The sequence below is a fragment of the Acromyrmex echinatior genome, chromosome 2, assembly GCF_024713525.1.
Source record: "Acromyrmex echinatior isolate Ae372 chromosome 2, ASM2471352v2, whole genome shotgun sequence".
Classification (NCBI taxonomy): Eukaryota; Metazoa; Arthropoda; class Insecta; order Hymenoptera; family Formicidae; genus Acromyrmex; species Acromyrmex echinatior.
The window spans coordinates 24,241,243-24,267,600 of record NC_141853.1 but is presented as its reverse complement, the minus strand read 5'-3'; the positions used below and the strand labels follow the sequence as shown (position 1 = coordinate 24,267,600).

The following is a 26,358-nucleotide window of genomic DNA, read 5'->3' as shown; positions in this document are numbered from 1 at the left end:
ATACTTGTTACCTATTTTATATGCATCAACATCTTAGAACTGAAACAATTTTAAAATGATTATATTAAAATAATTTAAAACAATATGTCTAGCTTTTTCATTTTCAAAATTATGTAATATCTTTAATCGTTGCAGTTCCAAGAAATTGATGAGCTTCTTTGATAACTTCGCTGTTTCGACATATCAATATCTTCTACGCATTTAAATTGAATCTCTTGTTATGGTTGATAGAGTTACTTATAATACATTTGCGCTGTAAGTCAATGAGTCCTTGTTTATTGCAATATCTTTTATGGACTCGTTCAAGTCTGATGTTTTTGTAAAGATAGTGTCATCGTCGCATGAATCGCTAGATGAAGAATCCAAGCGATTTGGTCCCAACACAACTTTTAAATCTTCTTTGACAAATTCATGATGTAAATTCATAAATTTTATGGTCCTTCGAAGCTGATAATTCGATTCGTTCAAGTCCTTTCGATCTTCAGACACGTTAAAATATTCCGAGATTGGATTTTTGTCCCCAGCATTACAATCTTCGATACTGAATTGCACGCTATTTTTCTCGATTTCAAATTCTTTCAAAATCTCTTCATTTATTTCTTCAATAGGATCTAAAGTACACTTTATCTCCTTTCCAAGAAATCTTTTCCCTCCAATTTCTGAAAGATCCTTGCCAATCGATTCACCAGTACCACCTCCATTTTCTATTAACGCCGGAGTACTCCCAGATAAAGTATGCACTTGTCTCACTTTCTTTACTCTTGCTCCTACTAAATACATTATTGCTGTTACCGAGAAGATTGAAAATGATTTATTCTTTACATATTTCAAAGCTAATACCTTACCATATAATAGTTATAAACTCTACTTTTAATTATAATATTATTTAATTATGTATATTTTATTTACCAATTATTGGAATAATGAAACGTTTATTGAGAAAGTAAAAATAGTAATCGAAAAAATACAAAACGCGAAAATATACATATAAATATTTTTTAGTAATAAATGTATACTGAATTAAGATAGCGAAGAAAAATGTAAGTACATATTTTGGATTTCATAAATATTAAATAAATACCGACCCAGCATTGGAATTTTTGTAACGTCAGCTTCAATTTTGATGTTCACGTCCTGTTGGTTCGTGACGGTAGGCCTTTCTTCTTCAAGTTCATTTATCTTTTCTTGATATTTCAAAAATCTGAAACCAATGCACGGATCATGTCCCGTGTTAGAAGTTGAGTCCAGGTAAAGGCAACCACTATTAGGACAGAAAAGCCTTTGCAGAAACGATCTTGACGGAGCTCTATCGACAGTAGTGTTGCCCTGTGCATGATTCAAACATTCCGATCTATTACGAAGTATTCCGCAGCATTCCAGCATACCGAAGATCAGCAACATTGCTGTGCCAACTAGAGCCAGCAATGCAGCCAAAGAGATTAATTGCCAAGAGAAATTCAATAATATCGTCACGGTATCCTCGTCTGTACGCATCGCGCAGAAGGGAGCAAGGATACTCCCAAGGATCGCGCAAATGAGATGTACGGCTACGACGTTGCAATAATCCTCCAGGGTGCTGTGAAAAATCCATGTGGAGACGAAATGGAACACGATACCTCCCAGGGAGCCCAATATGATAGCTACTTGCGGTGAATAATCGTTTGGTGCAGCCGACACTATTACCACGCCGGCGATCGTTCCTTGAATGCACCTCATTAACGTCCAATGATGATAAATATCACGGTCGAGGACGAAGTGTAGAGCTACGATTATCAATGTGCACGAGGACGCGGCTAGCAAATTGTTGACGTATGCGTGTGATGAGTCTCGTGTGAACATTCGGTACTTGTCATGCTCATGCGAGCTCGTGTACAAACCCTGCAAATGTACGAAATGTTGTACACTAGCAGTTAGCAATTCTTTTTTTTGCATGGGAAAAGAACGGTTTTGTATTTACAAATTTAGTTACGTATAGATGTCAAATTAATTTTGGATCGTCAAAATAATTGTGTCAAACTGATTGCTAGAATGTTGAAACTTTTGCATTACTTATCATGCTCAAACGTTCTACATAATTATTTTTATAGTCCAACAAAATTAAACTATTCTGTAACTCTTAACGATTGTAATTAAAGCGTTATAGTGTTGCGTAATTTTTTTATTATGTACAAAAAAACCTGCGCAACGACATCGCTACAGTTACAATCGTTAAGAGTTATAGAATAAGTCCCTAAATCGATAATTCCTATTTTTCTTCCTCGAATTAAATAAAGTTGATTTATTTAATTTTAATGTCTTTAAACGAAAGTAACAATATAAAGTCAAAGAATGACTCCAAAAACACACATTTTTAGCTTATTTATATTTTTGTAGTATTATATACGGTAGATAAGAAGAAATATGTTTAGGAAACCTTTTTGTGCAAAATTTTAAGACAAACAACTCTTAAACATTTTTTTTCGTACCATCCGTTTTAAAAAAATTCAGAAAAAATTTCTTTGGGAATAGTTTTACCCCTTTAAAAAAATTAATCAATAGATGTGGACGGGTTAGAAAACTATTCTGACTAATTCTAATCAAAATTTTACTATTATATATTAAGGAAGTATGAACTTTCTTTTTGTGTTAATATTTAAACAATATTGAATCAAATAGCAAATCATTTGGCATACAGTTCGAAATTCCATGGTCACAAAATCCGCTTTTTGGACTCGTTATATATTCTTACGTTTAAGATAAATCTTTATTTAATGTTATGCATAATGCTGGCGCCAGTATTTGGCACGAAACTGATATCCATGATTATTTTGTTTTAGATTTAAGAATTTTCTGTTTTAAACCCAACGTCCACGCTAGAAATCGATCTCAACAATAAAATCTCGGACAGAGAAAGAATTAACAAATCACATTTGAACAATTTGAATCACATGAGCGATGATGAATGATTGGTTAATTCTTTCTTCATCTCGAATCGATTTTTAGCATTGTGGACAATGGCCTTAAGAATAAAATATTTCTTTTAATAATAAATATTATTTCTATATTGATTCTATTTTATAGTACATCAAAGAATAATACCATATTTGATGAATACCCAGAAATCTTTTCTAGATGCAATTTTTGTAATGTGCTAAAGAAACTTAAATTTTTTCTGTCGAGCTTGACAACTATAATTTTAGATTATAAAAAATTAAGTATTTTTTATTCTATTAATTCTATTCTAATTTAACGGTCGCGTTCAACAAGATATTTACTTGAAGCCCAGCGAAGATTAACAGTAGACCTCCGAAAACATTCCGGGCAGAGTCAGGGATGATATTCGCATCATCCAAGTCTTTCAATCTGAACATTCTTCTGCCAAGAACGATGCATCCGATCAGGCCTGAGAGTCCTCCGATGATGTGAATCACTGCTGCACCAGCTTGATCCTTGAAGATCACCGTCGTTTCACCCAATTCGTTCTCCGCCATCCACCCCATCCATGCCCAATGGATGAGCAACGGTTGGATTAGGCCTGACAAGAGGATGCTCACCAGCAGGTATCCTGCTATGTGCATCCGGCCTGCGACGGCGGTGGTGCAAATCGCCGATGCGATTGCCACTGCCTGCCATCCAACGATCGCTTCGTTCTTGTCAATCGTTGGATCACCGATCCAATGACCCGCGCCGATCAGACCAATGATGTCGCCGTTGTAGGCAACGAGGAAGCCCGTTAGGAAGTACATAACGGTAACGCAACACAGATCAACTGCATTTTGAAGGAGTATCAAATTAACGTTGTTAATCGGCACACTGCCGATCTGGACGAAAACAAAGCCGATGCGCAGCAAAATTGTCAGGATGAGACGAATCAACGAATTCCAATGGAGATGTGTGGTAGAGACAGCAGTATAGTTGCCGAATGTGTGAGGCTGAACGGCATAATCGTAATAGTTCTCGGCGTAAAAATAATCTTTAGTAACGGACGACATTCTGTCTCCTCTTGAAGTTGGGTGTCCCTTCTATGCGTTATCACGTTATCATATCATTGTCGTAGTCGAGATACGCTTCAAGATTTGATACATTTTGTGTGCGGAGGTGACGTTTCTATTGGGGTTGGAATGATTGACAGGAGACTGAAATTGCACCTGAATGAAAATGACCCATATACAGAAGATTGAAGCAATATTGCTACAATGTTAGAATATTGCAGATTGCATTGTAATATTGCAGAGATATTATAGAAATTTAAATTAACAATACGCCTGCAAGATGTCAGATGTACATGCCTGTAATATTCCAAAAACATTGCAAAACTGTAATTCTTTAATTATGTTACTATAATAATAATATAAAAATATAATTTTTTATAATATTCATGTAATACAGTCTTTTAGTTTAATAGTGATTTTTATGATATAATAAGTAATATAATTCATTTTTATATTCAAATAAAAAAATTTATTAATCTATTATTTGATGGCCATTTCATTAGCTAAGTTTTATATTTATTTAAAATCAAAAGATTATATAATATCGAGTTTGAATACAATTAACACATCATTATTGGACAAAACAATAAGTAATTAAGCTGTTGTAAACGATTTATCGAAATATTAATTATTTTGCTATCAATGATATATTTATGTCTGATGTGAATGCAAGAATAAAAGTGCCCGAATTTTATCGATCAATTCATACCATCATTTTTTTAATCAATTTCAATTGATTCGAAGTGGGTTCGAATTAAAAAGAATCACTGTGATTAACTTAATCCATGATTAACTTACCAAGTAATTGTATAATATTATTATGTTAATGTGGATAATATTTATAGTTTATTTGGGACTCACACATATATGCTTTATTCTTATGAATAAATTTATCCTTTAGAATTAATACTTATTGGAATATTTATTAGAATATTTTATGATTTTATCATAAAAAAATTGCTTTTGGGAAGCACATATCACTAAGAAATGCGAAAAAAATTAAAATTAGTGAGATACATGTACAGAAAATAGTTTTCATTTTAGAGTCTTTATAAAAAATTTATCCAAATACATTATATTGTAATATTGCTGGATCGTTTCATTGCTATATAACAAAAAGCAGATATCTTAACATTGTTGGAATCTTGCAGCAATGATTCAGCAACCATCATGTAATATTGCAATGTTTCAGTGAAATTATTCTACAATGTTTTTTTGCAATCTTTCTGTGCTGTATGAAATAGCATGCGCAGTTGAATTGTCTGTTTTATTGAAAATTATTAAAGTGATTTTACAGACTTTTATACAGAAGTATATAATAGGTGCGTTCGGGAAGACACTATTTGTGTCATTCTATTTTCATCATTTATTAGACGTAAAACAACGATAAAATAACATAAACCAGCGGTAATGGCGTCTCCTCGAACGCACTTATATAATTTTCTATGACTGTGTTTCAAAATTGATTACTAGTATTGAAAATCTATAGTGCACGTGACGTGAATTGTAGATTTCCAGCTCTGACTACAGTAAATTTGGAATGGAACGCAACCTACGATATATATAGAAGTCTGTAGATGACACCAAGCTGCGTTCAGAAATATACACCGAGTGTCTTCAAGTATCATTATACAATGCTCGATATTCACCGAAAGTTAAACAAGTAAATTAATACCCTCGGTGTGTATTCCCGAAAGCAATTTAAATTACAGATCATTAAGAAAAGAGTGTAAAATTATTTAATACTTGTTTGTGTGGAATAGTCGCGGAGAAACATATTTCCATTCACCGATTTGAAACTGCAAAATGCAAGTCAATTAAAATAAAAATCGAATAAGAATGCCTCGCGAAAACAATAGATTTGTATTTATTGAAGTATCTTAAGAGAAAAAAAGAAAAAAATAATATCTAAACCAGGGTTTTACTAAGTTAATATTTTTTTTAAACTAAATTAAGTTAAAATTAAAGTAATTATAAAATTAATAAAATTAAGTTAAAAGTTGAAGGAATAAAGAATTAACTTAGTAAAAGTTAAGTTAAGATTGAATTAACTTAAGTTTAAAAAAAGTTAATTTTAAAAAAATTATTTTTGAGATTAGAATGTCCTAATTTTTCTTATAATGAAATTACTTTAAAGTAATCACTTACAAATATAGATTATTAGATAAATTTAACTTACACTTACAAATATAGATTATTAGGTAAATTGAATTTTATATTCACGGTGTAAATTATTTATATATAATAAGAGTCACACTATAAGGCGTTTTTGTAAAATCTTGCAAGAGAGAAGGATATATGTTTACATTATTTCTCTTTCTTTAAGCTTTATCTAACTTTCTTTAACTTCTAAAACGACTGCTCATGCATATTTACGACTAGATATTTGTTACAAAAATAAACGTAAAAATTTAGGAAATGGATGGATATGCAGTACTGTTCTGCAGTACAACAATTTTTTATCTAAGGCTCATTTCATATTTATGTTGCTAAAATATAACATTTATGATACCTAAAATTAGTGTCAAATATAAGCGGGAATTGACAAAACCTAGCGAATTAATAAAAATTGACTATCACATGGTGTGACTTTTATTATAGAATCTCTCATCGTAAAATCTCTTTTTTTAAATTAATTTTCTAAAGTTTAAGTTATAGTAAAAAAAAGTAAATTAGAGAAGTAGAACAATTTTTAATTTAAAAAAAGTTAATAAATTAAAGTTTAAAAGTAATTAAATTAAGTTAAAAATTAATGCATTTAAAATTAACTAAGTTAAATTAAAAGTTATTAACTTTTTAACTGTTTTTTTAAACTGTTAACGTTTTGAGTTACTACCCAACCCTGATCTAAACTAGTATAAAGAAATTTATTTTGAAATTAATGTTAGAACCTGTAACAATAATATATAGCATAACATTTTTTTATTTTCTGGCCGAAACTGTAAATATTGGATATTGTTTTTGAAAGTTTTCCATTTTATTAGAATAAAAAAAGAAAATTATAGAGTTTCCAACCGACGCGTCACGTCAGTCGGAAATTTTTTATTTTAAGAAAATGAAAACTCTCAAAAACAATATTCAATATTTAGAATTTCGACTAGAAAACGAGAAAAAAACATTACTGCAGTGTTTTACAATTTACATGGACCATTCCCTGCAACGTCGGAAGCTCGCGCATGTATACATATACGGTACGCGCTTGACAACGGAGCACGTTGATTCCGAGAACAGCGTTTCCATGGGCGACGATGTCTCCGCGGTCCGTACCTAAAAAATAGAAACGAATCAACCGAATAGTGATTCGAAATGTGCCGCTAACAGCAGCGTCAACGCTGTTCGATCCAGTTCGACCAATGCGCATCGAGCATGGCGCGGCGCGCATGTCACGTCATCGGCCGCCGCAAGGTCGGGGTCTCGGGATCCGCGCGCGCGATATCGTCTGCCCCTGCCTGCCGCGGACGGTAGTGCCGAGACTGCCGAGTGCGGTAGTCGTTCATAGCCGGTTGTCGGTTCGCTCAAGCCTCGCGGGTGGCAGGCGGGAGTTTGTTGTCCCAGTCGACTCGTGCGCGAGGGAAGAGCGAACAGCAAGTGATCCGCGCGTCGGAACGTCGTCGGACGGTGCGCCCGGCTCTTTGACAGCGACGACGAAATGGCAGCGGTATCGTTTCGGGCGATATTCGTCGTGAGGTGGTGCGAAATGAGCCGCGTGCTGACCGCCACGTCCTACCTGACCACAACAAGGCGGTACCGAAAGGTGAGAGAATGCACGTTGACAACGCAGCAATGTAAAACGAGCGAATCGCACCTGGGTTACGTTCAAATTCCCACATTTTTTGTGCCTCACACCTGAGTGCCACCCAAGTATCATTTTATATCCTTGTGTTCATTGATATGTTAAATAAAGGTAAATAATATCTGGGGAGTGCACTCGAGGTGGGAATCTGAACGCACCCCTACGTGTCGTGCGACCTGCGGTGGCCCTTCGGTCATTCCGCTCGATGGAAGTCTCTTTCCTCTCCCGGTTTCTCTCGGAGTAGTCGGGAGTATTTATTCGGAGCATACGTGGAGCTGTACAAGGGATCGTGTGACAAAGATCGGCGATATACATTGGTTATCTCGAAATCGGCGGGCATTGGTTCATTTTGAATAACATACGCGTGCGGAGGGTCAAATTAATTGATATTACGGGGCTCAGATGTCCACTTCTCATGGCCCCCATCCTACTCGCAGTCGCGATAGCTGCGTTTAACGTGTTACATGAGGTCCCCGAGATCCTACTTCTCCCACTCTCATCCACCCTGGCTCCAGTAGTTCCACCTTCAAGCCGTTTGCGTGTACAATGTACATATAATAGCGTTAGCAGGTCTTTATCACACACGCGATACCTTTGGTACCGCACCTCTTTATCTCGACACAAGTACTCAATCACAGGAAAGCCTATAATGTTAATAAAACCGGTAACGAGAGAGACGAGATACCGGATTTGAACGGAGTTAATCATTTCTCTTCAGATTACTCTTCATTTTTAATTCTTAGAATTACAAAAAAAAAAGAGGAAGAATTAAACCGAGATTAAAATTAAATTACATTGCTAGAAACGGATATAAAGTGTTCTGGGAAAAATCATATTTTCTTTTATGTTCTATTTGTTTTTTTTTCGGAAATTTTTTGCTGTTCGCAGATTAAATGAATAACAGATTACACTTAAATAATATAAAGTATAATTATAATTCCGATACGTGATATTGAACGTACGTGCGTGTTACTCCGCTATATTGTGAAAAAAATGTACTAAATTTTAATAAATATAATATTTGTTCGAATAGTAGCAGCTGAATATTTACTAAATGTATTTCATTTGGTACATGAACTATTCGACATAACTATCATTTTTTTTTATTTAGCAAAAATTTATTTACTGTAAGTAAATGTTAAATAAAATGTTAAATAAAATGTTAAATTAATGATATTCAGACAAATATTTAGTAACATTTAGAATATTTTTTAGTATGATGACTTTATATTAATATAATTTGTCGCGTAGAACGAGAATTGATAATTTCGAGAATAATGTAAAGCGAGAGACACATTTGTTACTTAATTATTTATTATCGTGGCACATGATCGCTTTAAATTATTTGATAATTACAAAATGATAACGCTAGTATAAACATACATGTTCCTAGCAGAATTAACGCGAAACATTTGTAATATATGTTATTAAAAAAAATTGGAAATTATTTCTAATTTTTTTAACGTATATCTACTATTAAGAAATCTAGTCTATAAATTAAAAAAAAACAATATAATATATTCTTCTTCTGGTTTCTTTTTAAAAGAATTATTATTTAAGAAATTTGCACTAATTCCGCTGCGTATTAATTGTAAATGTAGGAACAAAAGTAAACTGATAGTTTATTTTTCCTTATTGAGAAAAATTAGAACAAAAAGCTGAAAAAGCTGCAAAGCTACTAAATATACTTCTAAATATTTACATCGATAATATAAATATTAAACACATAATATCAAATCATTTTGTGTCATGTATTTGCTTAAAGTTAATTAGCTAGTGTTCTTAGTACCTACAAGAAATATACGAGTAACTTACGCAAAAAAATTTTATTGTTAAATGAAAATATTATCATTCTTCTGATTACTGCACGCAAACGTGTGGTTACGAGATAAAAAGCAAATCATACACACATCCCGATGCGTATGCGTCCACCATGTGCGCGCTGTGCAGATCACATCTGCAGTATGACAGCATTAATTACCATAACGCTCAGTAATTAAAGAAATTGTATAATTATAATGGGTTATATAAAATGAAATGAGAGGAAATATTTCTGCAATTTTTTTATTTCTGATTATTTTAATTCCGATATAGAAATATACTTCAATTATTTATATGTGATTCTTAATTTAACATTAATATTCATGTTTTTATATTTTGTTTATAAGAATTATAAGATATACGCATTTACGATAAGACTATTAAAACGAAATTAAAACGGCAATAATATATTTATAGTTACTTATGAAACTAATGATTAAGATGAAATGATTAAGATGAATATGAGAAATAATCAAAGAAGTAGAATAATGATATGAATATTATTTTATTATAAATATTGTCATTGCTTTATATTAAATTTTAATATAGATGTCAACTTCATGTTAATATACAATCCAGCCTTTTAAATCAGCATCTATATAGTCATTTATATTTAGCATGCCGTCAATCGATTTTTAACATTTTTTATAGCTTAAAATAAACCGCCTTCGCAAACTATCATCGAACAAAATGCAAAAAATATGACGTTCAAAGTAAATAAACAGCTGTATGACCTAGACAGAAAGAACAATTTTATTAAAGTATCTAAAAATTTAGGTATAGATCTTAAAGTAATTTTGTTGACCTATCAAAATAATTATGTAGGAAATTCAAGCATGAGAAATGATGATGCAAAATGTTTAACATTCTAATAAGCAGTTTTTACGCAGAACGTCCTATATAATTTTTTGCTGATTCCAATAAAATAATTTTAGCTAAATCTAGCTAAATTTTTAGATACTTCATCAAAACTGTCTGTAATGATGTAAAATTTTTATAGATTTAACGAGATTCAGGAATGAATTATCAAAAATAGAAGCGAATTGTTATTATCAAACATTCTTTAGAATACCACATGTTTGTTTTCTTACAGAATTGTATAATCCAGTAATTTTTTTTCGATTCCCCTTTCAGCGCTGGTGTATAACGGAAATTCAATTTCTGCTCTGTGGACTTTGATAGGAACATCCAATTAATAGAATGCTCGTGGTGAGCAATATATACTCTTGTTCTCGATGTAGACATTGCAATTTCGATAACCGAACCGATTTTCGATGAATTTCCCGGGCATATCTTCGGTACAAAAGCATTTGTGTCCAAGTCGCGTTAAACGATCCCGAGTTCATCGTCGCCATGGGAAGAGAAATATTTTCTACGCGAAAAATACAGGTATCACCTATGCTCGTAAATCAAATAGCGTCGCACTTTAGCACCGACCATTGCGCTAATATTTCACTCGGCTCTTAGCAATGCTTCGCTGCTCGACCATTTTCTACGTATTTTGTACGTACAGATTAAAGTTCTCAAGGAGAAGTTCGAATACCTCGGTTAAAACGGATAAGAAGAAAAGGATAAAAAATATAGGTCAACATAGTGTGCTTAAAATAGACATGATCATGACACATACTGAGAAAAATTTTTGATATTTATAACATGATATAATAATTATTATAATAGTAGTGTAATAATCATACATGTTATGTACTTGGAAAAACAATTTTGCTTTAAACATCTAAAAATTAATATAACTACAGATATATATCTCAGAATAATTTGCCATCGAAATAATTATGTAAAAAATAATTACGAAATAAATGTAATGAGCAATACTGCAAAAATGTTTGATATTCTAAGCATTCAGTTTGAATATTCTACGTAATTGTTTTGATAATTCAATAAAATTAATTTTATCTGTATATATGTACCTAAATTTTTAAATACTTTAATACACTCATTTGTTCGTGTAATAATTTATAATTCTATGAAAAAAATATAATTTAGTATTCGAAAATGACTGTAAATATTGTATAATTATTATTAAATATCATATAAAATGTGGTTAGCTTAAAAAATGATACAATTATAATTTACAGTTTAATTATGATGAGTGTAACCATTTATTGTAATAATAATTATATTTTGTAGTCATTTTTAGTGCTATATATATTTTTTGATAGAACTATGAATATAATTATTACTAACATTAATAATCATAATTACACACAATAATAATCATAATTATAATACTAAAATAGGTCAAATACTGATAACTTTTCTCATCGTCAGTGCCTTTGATTTTAGTGTGACAATTAATATCACTGATGTTTTTCGAGAGATCCGTTTTATTGCTTATACAATAAATAGTAAATGTATAATACATAATTACTATTGCAAGCGACAATATTTTTGTATATTCTAATCTAAAATCTTTTTTAAACCACTGATTAAACATACGAGGAAAATTTTTAATATTTGTGTTTATAATTACAGTAACGTAATTTAAGCATAGCTCCATTTTTAAAGTTATTACTGCTGTTAATGTTAGTAATTATAATTATATTTATATTTCTCTATCAAAAAAATATACAGTTGGTACCAAAAGTGAAGTTATAAATTATTGTTAAATTTTTTTTCTAATAATTGCAACCATTTTTTAATATATAAAAATAAACTCGTAGAATATAATATTCGCATAAAATTTATGCGGAATTTAAAAAGTAAAGCGACGTGAAAATTAAATTAAAAATTTATGCAGAATAAAATAATGGAGAAAGGTGGAACGTATATATTACATATACACGTATGAGTAACGTAGGTAGTTTGTTTTTCATTTAAAAGTTGACATAGTCAAAATTAAAACAAAGTAAAAAGTGGTATGTAATTAATGTATACTGAAAAATGTGTAGAATGTTTAAATATGTCATATTTTCGCGTAAGTTAAATATGCTGTTGTGTAGACTATGCATTATCTGACTCGAGTTTATTCGTGTCAGTACAATCTGGCTAGAATTCTTCAAATGAATAACTTTAACTATAACTTTAAGGAATCTTAGGATCACCGAGGTACTTCACATGCGCTTACTATATACGTCAATAACGCTCTTTTCTCATGTCTCTTAGCTGTGATAAATGTCAAGGGAGATAAATCTAGTCGCAATCTGCCGCGATCTTCTCGGCATTTATAAATATTCAGTGTTCCTCAGATCGCCACACCGAAAATATACCGTATTCTTGAGACTTGTTTTAACCTCGAAAACATTCCACGAATTGTTCTTTGTCGTTAATTTTATTGAAGCAAAATCTTAGGATAGCAAAATAACATTTTCGAGAGATTGACTTTAAGTCATACACGGCCTGTGAATGTAAGATTTATTCGGAATTCTTTTACCATACCAAAATTAGAATCTTATGTCATCACTCGACTCGAGAACATTTTCATCGACAAATTTGGTCTCATAGAAATCGAATTTGTCAGCTTTTAAATTACGAATCTAAAAATCTAAATGCAATTTGATATAATTTGAATATGAAAGCCTCAATAAGTTTTTAAACTTGGATCTTTTTCCCTTTTTCAATTTTAACTGAGAAGACAAATTATATAATTAATGATACAACAGGGGATTATAAAAAGTTTCGTCGATAGCTTCTCTTTTATTCTTGTTCTTCCCTGCTTGTATTAAAGTCACAGACTTCTATAGTAAAGAAACTGTGGTTAAAACACATAAATTTGCGTCAAGTTCTAAAAAGAACCGCTCAGTATCGCACAATTTTATTTAAGTGTATCAGCATCAACTTTCTTTACTGTTGCATAAATTCAGCGATATGTAAAGTTTGCAAAAAATGAGTCTTGGAATGATATATATTTCAATGACTCATCGTTTGTGATACGCACGTTATGTCATTACGTCAGATGGAGCCCGACGTTTTTTCAAAGAGCACATTTGGTTTGGTAGTATTTCATTGAGTCGTCACGGATTCTCATTAACCTCTTTACGCGTCACCTGATATTTTACAACGATCACGTAACATATACCGTTCTTAAGACAAAATGGACGGATTTCAATATTTCTCATTCGTTTTACTCAGAAAAAAATAAATGAGACAATGAATGAGACACTAATTAATAGATCGTGAAAAGGTCGACCTAATTCGAAGCTGAATCGATTTGATTGACCAATTCGATAAAAGATTTTACTTCTCTCAGCTTGGATTGTCTCGATGAAATTACCACCGGGTCAATTGTCGGCATTTTGTGGACAATGCCATTCGAAGCGACAATCGTGGTGAGAAGCGCAAGGCAACTTTAGTCAATCGATTTTCTGTCTATCTATTTTCGTCGTTACTGATACGTGCGTTTCGACATAACAGCTTATCTGCATAAATTTGTTGACTCATCTCAGGTGACAGACCTACTGGAAAATATGACGTCATACGTTATGTCATTGCCGTTACGTCCGTAGATGAATAGCAAGAATGTAACGGTACTTATTTTCGTTCAATTTTATTGAAATAGCTTTCCACAAAGTGCTCGCATTTAAAATGTAGAAATTCTAGAAGATGTGACATGTGAAGAGTATAAATCTTGGAAACTTCAACTGATCCACATAAATTTGTTGACTCACCTTAGATGACAGACCTACTGGAAGATGTGACGACACGTCATACGCTATGTCATTGCGGTCACGTCCGTAGATGAATATCGATGTAACGGTATTTATTTTTGTTCCATTTTGAACTTATTTATTTTCTATGAATTGCCCGCATTTAAATGTAGCTTCTAGAGCGTGTGACATGCGAAGTATAAGTCCTGGAAATTCATGCGATAATTGCTATCGGATTTAATCTTCAATGATCTTTATATGTGTGCTTTTCTCGGAAAAAATATAATGAATAATTGCGCAAGCGGTAATAGAGGAAATTGCCTATAAAGCTGTTAACTGATTAGGTTTGAGAGATAATTAGAGAGAGTTAATTAATTAAAATTAATTAAGTGTGAATAGAATGAATAGAAATAACAGTTTCGAGCTAATACATCGAAATGTGCGAAATAGTATTGAATAATTACTATAGAATTCCTGTAAATCGATTTATGAACGAAATCAGCATGAATATTTCAATAATTCGATTGTGATTAATGTAATGTAATATTCTCAATTATTATTAGCGATGTACTCTCTCAACGAATATATTTCCAGTTAACATTGGAATTGGTGACATAGCTTTCTATGCTGCTGACCTTTTTAGTGCAGAAATATTTCCATTTCAATTTTAAATTCAAATAAAATTCACGCCGTGCACAGTTTGTAGATGAGTTATTGGTTCATCGCAATGTACAATGATCCCGAATTCTTTTTCAATAACGAATCACAAATTTGAAAAATTGTCCGTGTATTTCAGCAATGTTACGCCAATTTTTACTGTGAAGATGACATTCTATTCTTTCTGGATTAAATCATGTCTGCAAACGTTAATTAAAAATTTCTAGAGTCTAAGGCTTTAATTATTCTTTTCGACGAAAGCGAAAATAAATATGAGCACGAAAATTAATTGGTTTCTGCAGAGACGAAATAAATACGATATTTTTATAACCGACATCATTCTACTAGCTGAATTTTTTTCCTTTAAAGTTATAGAAACTTTCCACGGAGTTCCATTAACCTTCTAAATTCGATGAAAACTCATCATACAACCACTTGAACTTACACAGTCCAGGTTTTTTTTACTGTGACACCTTTAAGTTTCTGAAACATTCCACCGAGTTTGTTGCATATTTAGAAGTTAAATTAGAAGATGGAAAAATGAAATGTTTCATCTTGATTTTTAACATTTTCTTTGGTAACTAATAATTTTTTTTATCCGTTGTCAATTTGATTACTGCCACGTGTTTATCCAGCATACATATATGATGCCATATAGGCCAGATCTTATCTTAGATACATTACGTTTTATTCCGGAATAACAATAATAATTTTTATGAAGATGGATATGAAGATAGTACCATAAAACCTACCTAAGTGTTATCAAGTCTGTGTATTCTGAAAGATTACATGTTTATCTTTACGAAAAAATAATCTTGCTGAAGTATTTAAAAATTTAGTAGATCTGAAGATTATTGTATTGTACTATTAAATAAAAGAATTGTGTAAAAAAACTCAAGTATAACGAGTAATGCTGCAAAGAATTTTGATATTATAGCAACTAGTTTGAGCGTTTTACAGCGTTTATTTTAATCCAATAAAATTATTTTTAGATTTATATCTAGCTACTTTTGAGATGCCTTAGTAAAACCGTTTTTCCCGTGTTGAAACGAAATCTATCAATTTTGCAATTAAAACATTAAATATTTTCCATATATTTTTTATATTTTATATATATATATATTTATATATATATATATACCATATAAATATTAGGTGTTGGAATTAATTCGTAGCGTTTTACAAGTGATGGGAAGTACTTTCATTAATGTATTTTTTAATGCTCATGTGAAATAAATAACATTCTTTCATTAAAAAACGCTACGAATTAATTCCAACACCTAATATATATATATATATATATATATATATATAATATATATAATAATTTTAATGATAAATGTTATACAAGAAAGAAAGAGCTGCATGTTCATCGGTATTAATAATCATCGGTACTAATTTTTAGTGCTTCCATAGTGAGCAAAACAATACTTACTCTCGAATATTTTCTAGGCGACACTGGGCGGCACTTTATTATGACTGTCGAATATATTGGTCTCTATTTCACCCACGATAAATTTTACAAGGATATAACTATTGCAATGAAAAATCGGTTTTATGACAATACAGCACATCACTTTCTCGTATTATTTTTGTAGCAGAATGCATACGTAATAACCAGTACTTTGTTAGTCTTCATGTTCACGATTTATTTAAGTCGCACTATCGTGTATCCTCCGCATTTTACAAGCTCTATTCAAGCAGTATCTCATTCGTGGAATTTTTTCACTAACACAATGTTCGAAATAAATAGGCTATTATTGAGTTAACCACACATTGGACAAATGTTATCTATCTTGAGAAGCCACATGTATTAAAAACTAAATTATAGGACTTTTATTTTCGTATTTTATGTTAGCGAGCGGTTTCCGTAAGGAAACTAAATCTCGTAATATTTTATAACATTACAGTCCTACAAACGCGAAAATACGTACTCCTTGGTAATCTTTAATCAGAAGTAAATCTGTGTGCCTTTCAATATTTCAAACATAATTGCTTCTATATTTTGTTAAGGGAAAAAATTATTGTAAAAATCGCAAAGCAAAAAATAACAGTTCTAACTTTAAAAAATATTATATTATAATAATGGATTAAATTAAAATTAAGTAAAAATTAATTAATTTAAAAGAAAACAAAAAGAATTAAAAAACAGTTTAATATGCCATGAAGGAAATGTAAACTGTATACAATATAGACTATACATGTATAGTTATATATTCTGTTTCGAATAATATTAAAGTTCTCAAGATGAACTAAAATAGATAGATGTTTCATTTGTCACCCGTCATTAAGTCACACGCATGGCTTACTAATGCAGCTTTAATTGCGACGTCTTGTTTATTCGACTTTGTGCTTCAACATTAACGAACTATTGTCTGTTGTATGTTTAACCGGTAAAGCTCGTTAGCAAATCTTGCATCGCTTTCTTCGAAAAGTCGTCGACAAACAAAAATAAAGTTAACCTTAATACTGGTTGTCGAAATTCAAAAATATAATTATAGTTAACTTGATTAGTTACGGTTAAAGTAGATGTAACATATAAAATTTTGAAAAATGACATTTAATATGCATTTTTATATTATTTCAGATAATCTAGATAATTATTTGACTTTTTGTTTTCCATGTATCTAATTATTTTAATGAATATTGTTAGTTTTTCATCAAGTCGGATTGTAAAGCAGGAGTTGTAAAGCAGGGGATTTAACTTAATGTAAGTACTGCCAGACGGGAGAAAGTCTTGCTATCTTCTGTCAATAAATATTGAAAATTACGTTACGAAGAGAGAGAGAGAGAAGATAAAGAGAGAGAAAGACACTCTAGCACTTAATTACAAAAATAAATCTTTGAAAAAATATTCGATACTCAAAGTAGCCGATTTAAGTAATCGTTCGCAACGATTAATTTAATTTAACTTCTGACTTTGGTTTATTGCGTGAAATTTTTTATTTGTTTAACTTTAGTTAAATTGACTTTCTTGATTCAATCAAACAATAATTAAAGTTGCTCGAACAATGTTGAAGCTGCGTTGTATCATTAATCTTCAACGATCATTCTTGCATTTTAAAAATTTAATCATTTAGTAACTGTACAAAGGAGAGAATATAATATTAAAGTGATTTTGTAGATCTCCGATATATTACTAGAGTTTATGTTTGCTATGTTCAAAACTACAGTTCTAATTTGGTTCAGTACAATTTTAGTTTATCAGTTTTACAAAATAGCCATACATAATTAATCAGATTTATTGGACTACTGACTGTTCAAATAAATCTGCCATGTGCAGCTATTATGAGAATATAGCTGTTACGAGTCTAACAATATTATTCATATGCGAGCTAATAGCCGCTGGATATTAATGGGAAATGCTAGAGGCGCACTTTATTAAGTGAAAAGTGCCAGGCGCAGCTATTGTGGAAAAGTTGCTGGTCTCACCAGTTTACAGATTGATGTAACCGTTACAGAGTTATCCAAGGGGTTCCGGACTGCGGAGGCTGCGGCAAGCAGGCGCCATAAACATCGATCTGCTCTGCTGCGTCCCAGCCTACTCTGGCAAGGACAATCCTTGTTATCGTTGTTGCTCTTGTAAGAGAACACTGTCTTTTTGGACACCATAAGAATGTGCTGAATCCGAAATGCAATAATCAAAACTCGATTAGCAGACATTGAGCGTGCAAATGTATCGCTGAGAGCTTTCTTGCCTTCGACAATTAGACAATATTAAATATATTATTGATCTATATGCGAATGAAATCCGTTTACGATAGAGAATTGTTCGAAATATCTCGCTGCAAATTTTGAGACGCTACAAATACGAGTAAAACAGCTGCAGTAATTTCAGAGATTGACGCTGCGCACTGTGAGATTCATTCCTCCTTATGTAATTGAAATTTTAAGTCTGCTGTAGAGGTTGTGCATCATGTCGTGCAAGATCTCGGATTTGTCTACGACGTGCTTTGTTTCAGCGCAACGTGCTATGCAATAATTAAATTAATATTCGGTACAGAGGAACGATTGTTCGATAAATGAATTTCTCTGACAATGGTAATTATAAGCAATTATAAGAATTTTGCCAAAATTATTTGATCGTTGCAGAGCAACTTTTAAAAGCAACTATGTAAAAGAAATCAAATACCGGATATCCGATATCTGGTATCCGGTAATTTTACGATCCGATATGTCCCTAATATATCCGGTTGAAATTTGATATCATTAAATTGTTGATTTTTTTCTAAATAACTTTCTCGGAATCCGGTCGTGTAACCGGAAAATGTCGGATATCCGGATATCCGACATTTTATTATTTGATCAAATTGATATTTTTGCTCAATGAATTAAAAAAAGTGTAAAAGTATAAAAGTTGCATAAGTGTAAAAGTTGCATTTACATTTTAGTAAGAAATATATAATTACGATAAAATTGAAAATTGATATACTATATGATAAGTTTTCTTTGAATGAACATCTTGCTCAATAATATTTTGCAATGTTTGATAAGCATTTCTCTTAATAATATTTTGTATTGAAAAAATAAACAGTTTATTTGATTAATAACAAATTGGAATAACATGACGATTACAATTTAATAAAGCTGATAATTCTGCAATATTGAAAGCTATTATTTGAGACCCAACAATGTCAGTAGAATTTTACGCTGACCTAATTTGTAGCCTCAGTGACAATTACTGACAAATACTGAAAATTTGCATTTCTATCGGTTCTCTTGACGTAAATATCTTATTGATGTGTTGGATATACTATCAATGTTTTTATGAGATATTCAATTTCTTCGATAGGCACATAAAGTGTCCGAACAATATTACGGTTTCAAAGAAAACTGCGGACAGGGACAATAATTGAATTGAGCAGTATGGACTGCCTCGTTCTCTTAATTTCAATTTTCCGAGAACTTGTATGTGAATTTAAACAAATAAATTACCAGCGAATAATTCATTTTCCACATCAAGATAAATTCAATACATTTTGAATTTATGAAAAGAAAGTCTCCTGCGACACTTTTATCGTTATATAAATTTACAGTAAGCACTGTAAGCAGTTATATACGAATAAAATATCGTCGTTCTGATAGATTGATTTGAACAACATCGATTTACATTACGAATAAAATATCTGAATAACCGCTGATTGCTGCCACGTTTTTTATTTAACGTATAAATCTATTGCTAAGTTAGTGATGTAAATTTATTTTACATATATACAATTTTGTACATGTATTTATAACTCTTTTTAAAATATTTTTTCTCTTTGATCGATTTTATAAAAGAGCTTTAACTTGCGAGCACTTATCGACATCAAATAATATTGAGGAATATTCGAATAAAAGAGAACAAATAGAGATATAAAGGACAAGTAAATGGAGATGGAGATAAACTGTCACCGCATTTGAGCGAATCATTGCTGATCATTATTCACCATATATGTATGCTCGTTGAAACCACAGGAGAATCGTAAATTCTCAAACCTCGTATAGCGCGAATTAAGAGCTTTCGCGATGAAAATAAATCCTCTTCCAATTATGACGCTTCATTATATTATTTTCCGCACGTTTTATGCACATTTGTTTCATATAGAATCAAGTTATTTTCGCGATTAATTGCTGTTATATTTCAACGGTATTGAGTTACAATTCTTCGAAACTTTTAAAATATTGATAAATGAGAAATATCTTTTCAGTTGTATCTCAATGCCTTAATCACTTTTACGTGAATATATATATATATATATATATTACATAAAAATATTATTAAGCGCTAAACATAATTTTTTATCGAAAAAGTTCTTCTCATTTATTTGTGCACAAAAGAATTTTTCGAAGTATCTGAAAATTTAGTCAGACCTAAGAATAATTTTGTTGGATTATTAAAATATTGTAATTATGCAAGGAAATTCAAGTAGGTATAATAAATAATGATGTAAATTTTGACATTCTAGCAATTAGCATACCTATTTGTTTTGATGATCCAACAAAATTATTTTTAGATCTGTAGCTGGCTAAATTTTTGAATATTTCAGCAAAACCATCTATTTCATGTGTTATTATCAGTCTTTTATTTATTGTATATATTGTCTTAAAATTTTTTTATGTAGGAATGTGAAAAAGAAGATATGTCAATTTTGATAATTTTATTACAGAATGTTTCACGTCAGTAAAAACCTTGTGTCTTAAAGTTTTATACTTTATAAGCGAGAATCAAGTTGTCCTTCTTGCATTTTGTAGTATGATGCGAGTACTCTTTACTCTCTAAGCCAGATTACATAATAACTTCTAAGTTCCATTCTAGAGAATTGCGTGTAATCTGCGCATCTCGCACGACTCGATACATTACATTAAATTCTTTTAACGATCACAACAGATTGCGACAAAGAAATAAGAGAATGTTTTTTTTATTAAAAAAAAAATAAAAGCAAATATTGTTTGGTCATTTTGAATTTCTGCGAATATTTTTACCTATCGATTTTTAATTTTTTATTTTTAAACACGTACAACACATTTTTTTTATTTACAACATATTGTTATCGCTAATCGAAAAAAAGTTACACGCAGTCTTATATATCTTTTCCATGATATAACATTTTTTTCAAGATTTGACAAAGTAACTTATAATATACACTATGTTTATTGTATAGTATATTTTTAATTAACAAGATCAAAATATAAGTTTAGATATTTATTTGAATTCGCAGTTTTTATATGATATGGAGTATCGTCACAAACAAAAACATTGCGGTCGAAATGTGGTTGGATTAATGCAGCATTCATGCACTTATTGTATCGTATTCAGTTATCTAAACACATCATAAAAAAGATATTATATTTGACGATCAGAGACAAGATATAAGTTTTTATATATGCGTTTACGATGATAATGTAACGTAATATAACTGTTGTAATGTAATATAACTGTGCGTGCAGTGATTTTATCTAATACTATTTTAATGCCTTTCGGTAAAACTTTTAACGTCTATCTAGGGTTTAACAACGTCAATTTCAGCCCAGAACAATGACTTTGTCAATATCTCTTTAAGACTCGACGAAAGTAATGTACTCTGACAGCTACCTTGTCACTAGATTTAGTCAAAGGTTTCTCTCTCTCTCTCTCTATCCCCCCTCTCTCTCTCTCTCATTTTTTTATCGGAAAAAGTCTCCAAATTTACACAAGCGGTGAAAACTTCGTCTGTTATCGGACGTAAATTGCGTTGGAACATCGATACACGTGGAAAAATGAAAAATGCATATCTATCGCATCATTTATACGTGTACCTGACACCGCATGGCTGGACGAGGCGTTTTTTATCGTGGAATTCGAAATTTGTAATACGAGAACGTAACAGAATCACTATGTGTTTGTGCCGCACGACGTGAATGCGCTTTGTAGATCACAAATCGTGGGGGGAGAATTTAATCGACACGACGATATAGGCAATCGCGTGCGTGCTATGATGTATATGTACTTTAGCAGACATCGATAAGCAAAAAGGCCGTAAGTTGGATTAATACGAAAGCTCTAGTTTGAAGCCGAGCACTTGGCTTTACCATTATCACATCACGTCATCGATCCAGCTCAGCGTCCAGCTCCACTCGACATACAGTGCGGAAAATGTTTTTAGCTTGTGTAATGGTCGGAAGCAATGTTGATCGAAAGGGCGTATCGGTTCTATGTATATGAACCAACGAAATTGTATCGTGCTTACACCAAAAAAAAAGTTGAATGCCTTCAGCCAAACTGTTTAAAGACATTTTTTAACAGGAACCAAATAATTTTGTTATATAACAAAAATTTCAGTTGCTTTTACAAAATAATTTCTCTACTTTGTAAATAACAAGAAATTTGTTTATATCAAGTAAACAATTCAGTTCGCATAAAATTACAGTTTTGTTTCGGTCATTTTAACTAAAATTTTTCTTCAGTACATTTTAATCAAATTTTTGTTGTTTGTCTAGTAAATTATTACTATGAATCTAATACTATAAAGAGTTTATATTATCTTGCTTATTGTAAAATAGTTTATTATATTACAAAGAAGAAAGCGATAACGGTTTTTTGCAATTCATTTTTTTACTATTGTTGCCGCATCGCAAGAAAATGTTTTCCTGAGATTTTCTACTTTATTGTACCTCTGTATATCTTCTAACACGCAATTTGCGTCATGGATGAAAGAAAGACACATTATCTTTGTATGTGTGTAAATATATTACATTTATTTCTTTACAACAGTTATAACATGTTACTGTTTCTTTCATCAGAGATAGTTGAAATATATACGTTTCACATTTACAATACTGTGTAGTGAAAAATGGTGACCCGGTTTGAAACGAAGTTATAATGGCATGTAACACGAGAGTCGATGGAAGATTAAATAGAGGATGAAATCATGTAATCTCAATGCGCTAATTAAAAGCTGCAAAATGTTTGTAAAAATGTGCGTTTTGTTTCAACTTTGCCATCGTAGTGTGACTTTATTCAATATAACAATGCATAATATACTTTTGATGACGAAAATTCAAAAGATTGCCTAAATTCAAATTAATATCTTTATATAAATAGATCTTTGATCTCTGACTATTAATAGTGCTAAGAGTCGAGAAAAGTTATGTGAATATACATGAGTTGTAGTGATATTGAATTCCTACATTGATTTTCGGTATATCTCTTTCATTATTACGCTGGTATGAAAACCGCGCGATAACCGCGTATGTGAAATTCAGCACCTCGCAGATTTGCACTGTTCGCAAGTAACCAATTAAAGAGTTACGCCAAGTTGACCGAGTTCTGTACTGATATTTCTTATATAAACATGTATCTCATTTTGCCTTGTAAAATATTTTTTATAGAAAAGTAGAAAATAATCCGCGATATAATAGTGATATAACAATAATACTCTATTTAAAATTTTCTGTTCACAATTATTTAATGATATATTATGTTATAAATTATTTTATAATTATTTAATAACTATTTTTTATTTTTATTGTAATAAAGTCTATAATATTTGTTTTGAGTAAATTTTTTTAAATTATCTAAAATTTTTATTAAAAAATATATTTCTCTTATATTACAAAAATATATAAATATCGCCTAATGTAATGTTAGTATTTTTTAAAAAGGTTATTATATTTTTTATTAAATTTATTTTTATTCTATTGATAGAATCTTGACAATGACACTAAAAAAAAGTATTTAATTTTAAAATATTAAAATGTTTTATCATTTTTTTCTCCGTTTTTTAAATACACATTTCAAGATATTTTAATTTTAAACTTTTTCAATAAATAGAGCACTATGTGTTTGGATTTAAAATATTAAAAGTTTAGAATTAAAATATGTTTTATTATTAAATGTTTGTTTTGCAAAGATGTTTTAAACATAAACATTTTAAACACTCTGTACTTTTTAGTGAACCTATTTCAAATTATAAAAATTATCAGACTATTTGAACTAGCTTTTCTATTCTGACTAGCGACCTTAAACAGCAGGATTAAATTGTATTGTAGATTATAGACGTATAGTACACGCATATCAAGTGCTCGTAAATCACAGACACTATAATTAGAAATACTTAATTAAAAATACACTTAAATTAAGAACACATATTTTCCTTGCGTTATCACATTTCGTGAAAATTATAGACACACCCAAGTTAATTTTTAAATTGGACACGTCTTTCAATTTGATAGAAAGTGAATACGCGCGTAACGTTATTCCTTGGAATAGGTGGACTTTATTTTTGTTTTGAAAAGCAGACTAAATGTATCCGTATAGATTAAGAAACGTGATACTCTAAGAGATTACGGATTTCAAGATAAATAACAGGGTTATTTTCTGTTTTTTGTTTCTACTAAAAGCTTTTTTATCCTCAATTAAATCGGAGTCTTGTTTTTCTTAATAGAGTAATTATTTTAAAATCATGCTATCATAACATTTTTTTCTCTTCCTTCTCTCTCTCTCTCTCTCTCTCTCTCTCTCTCTCTCTTTTCTTTCTCTCTGTGGGAATTATTGGAAAAAATATTTTAACTCTTAATTATTAGATAATTAATGATAGGCGTGTCTCTCAATGTGATTTACGTTAATTTCAGTAATATACCACGCTAGAGCGTATATCAGTTAAATTTTTAATTCACGCTATAGACAATCTACATGTGTTCTTTTATTTAAAGACATTCTGTTTATAAATTTATATCATTCGATTGTACATAAGTACGTCTGCAATTGAGATATACGGTGGACACTGTACAATAATAAATATCGTCGATATAGAACGAAGCATCTACATACAATAGATGCATTTGCATTTCACAGGCAATCGCGCGCAACTTGCTAAAAATTTCAAAGTCAGTCTTTTTACAGCAAGGTGCAAATACAGTTCCCGTGGATGCCGCAGTGAAATCGATGGTGACGCTTTGCTGAGACTACGCCGGGGTAAACGCATCGGAAGTAAGAGATGCAGGAAGAAACTAGGCCACTAGAGCGGAGATAACAGGAAACCGATATAAAAAGGGTTGCACACTTTTAAAGAAAGAGATATCAATAGATATGATTTTCAAAATTTTTACATTTAAATGGTTCCTTGGTTTTGTAAGAAGAAATTTGTCTGCATCAATATCTTTAATTCGATGCACAATGTATATCTACAATTCGTTCACGATCCGTGTGTGAAACAATATTACAGAAGTAATATTGGTTGGCGAAGCATGTCCGCAAAAAATTGCTCATATGTCCAGCTATAATTTTTATTTACATGAGCATTGACATTAAGGTACTTAACTCAGTATGTTATTTAAAAAATTACTAGTGACTGTAGATAAATATATGTGTGAAAATGAATATTTCTTCCAAAGTAATATCCTCTTTCAATTTATAACCAATAGGAAGCAATGTAATTTCTAAGAACTTGCTCTTTTTACGAAGAATAATAAAAAATTAGTCATTGAAAAGTAGCAGGATTATAATTAATTAACTATTACAATAATTGGGATATAAATTGGATATAAAGTATAACTGTATTGTAATCGAGTATATTTTTTATTTGTACCGATTTATAATATATCATTTTTTTTTGTAATTATTTGAAAACCTTTTTACTTTATAAAATACATTATTATTATCTCTTGTTAGTTTATAAAATCCATTATTACCTCTTGTTACTTTATAAAATACATTATTATTATCTCTCAGATCTTTACTCGCTATAGAACTTTACAGAATTAATGATGAACTCTAAAGACAGTTTTCTGGTCTACAATAAAGTTTAGAAGGAAAATGCGCTGCGTTCTATAATGTATTGCATTTTTATTTTTACGTATTATTTTTCTTTCTATTTCTTTCTATCTCTTTCTTTCTCTTTCTATTCTTTCCTTCTTTTTCTTTTTTTTCTGTTCTCTCTATCCATTTATCTCAATTGACTCTTTCCGTCTTTGCCTAAAAATAACGATTCTTTTTCTTTTGAAGAATCAATAAAGCCATTGAAATAGGGGATACGCTCTCCTGAGAATAGAAATC

General features: G+C 30.9%; 2 protein-coding genes across 2 annotated transcripts in view; one reads left to right on the top strand and one right to left on the bottom strand.

The window, feature by feature from the left end:
- Positions 1–44: 44 nt before the first annotated feature.
- On the bottom strand, positions 45–6,055 carry Amt2l (Amt-2-like protein). The gene is made up of 3 exons (XM_011070246.2): positions 3,255–6,055; positions 1,086–1,878; positions 45–770 (listed from the first exon to the last, which is right to left on the bottom strand). The coding sequence occupies exons 1-3, from the start codon at positions 3,969–3,971 to the stop codon at positions 238–240; spliced, it is 2,043 nt and encodes a 680-aa protein (XP_011068548.1). The 5' UTR covers positions 3,972–6,055; the 3' UTR covers positions 45–237.
- Positions 6,056–7,393: 1,338 nt separating this feature from the next.
- Positions 7,394–26,358, top strand: part of MCU (mitochondrial calcium uniporter) — a 63,939-nt gene continuing 44,974 nt past the window's right edge. The window contains 1 exon segment of the mRNA XM_011066395.2: positions 7,394–7,725. Coding sequence (XP_011064697.2) covers positions 7,621–7,725 — 105 coding nt within the window. The 5' untranslated portion in view covers positions 7,394–7,620.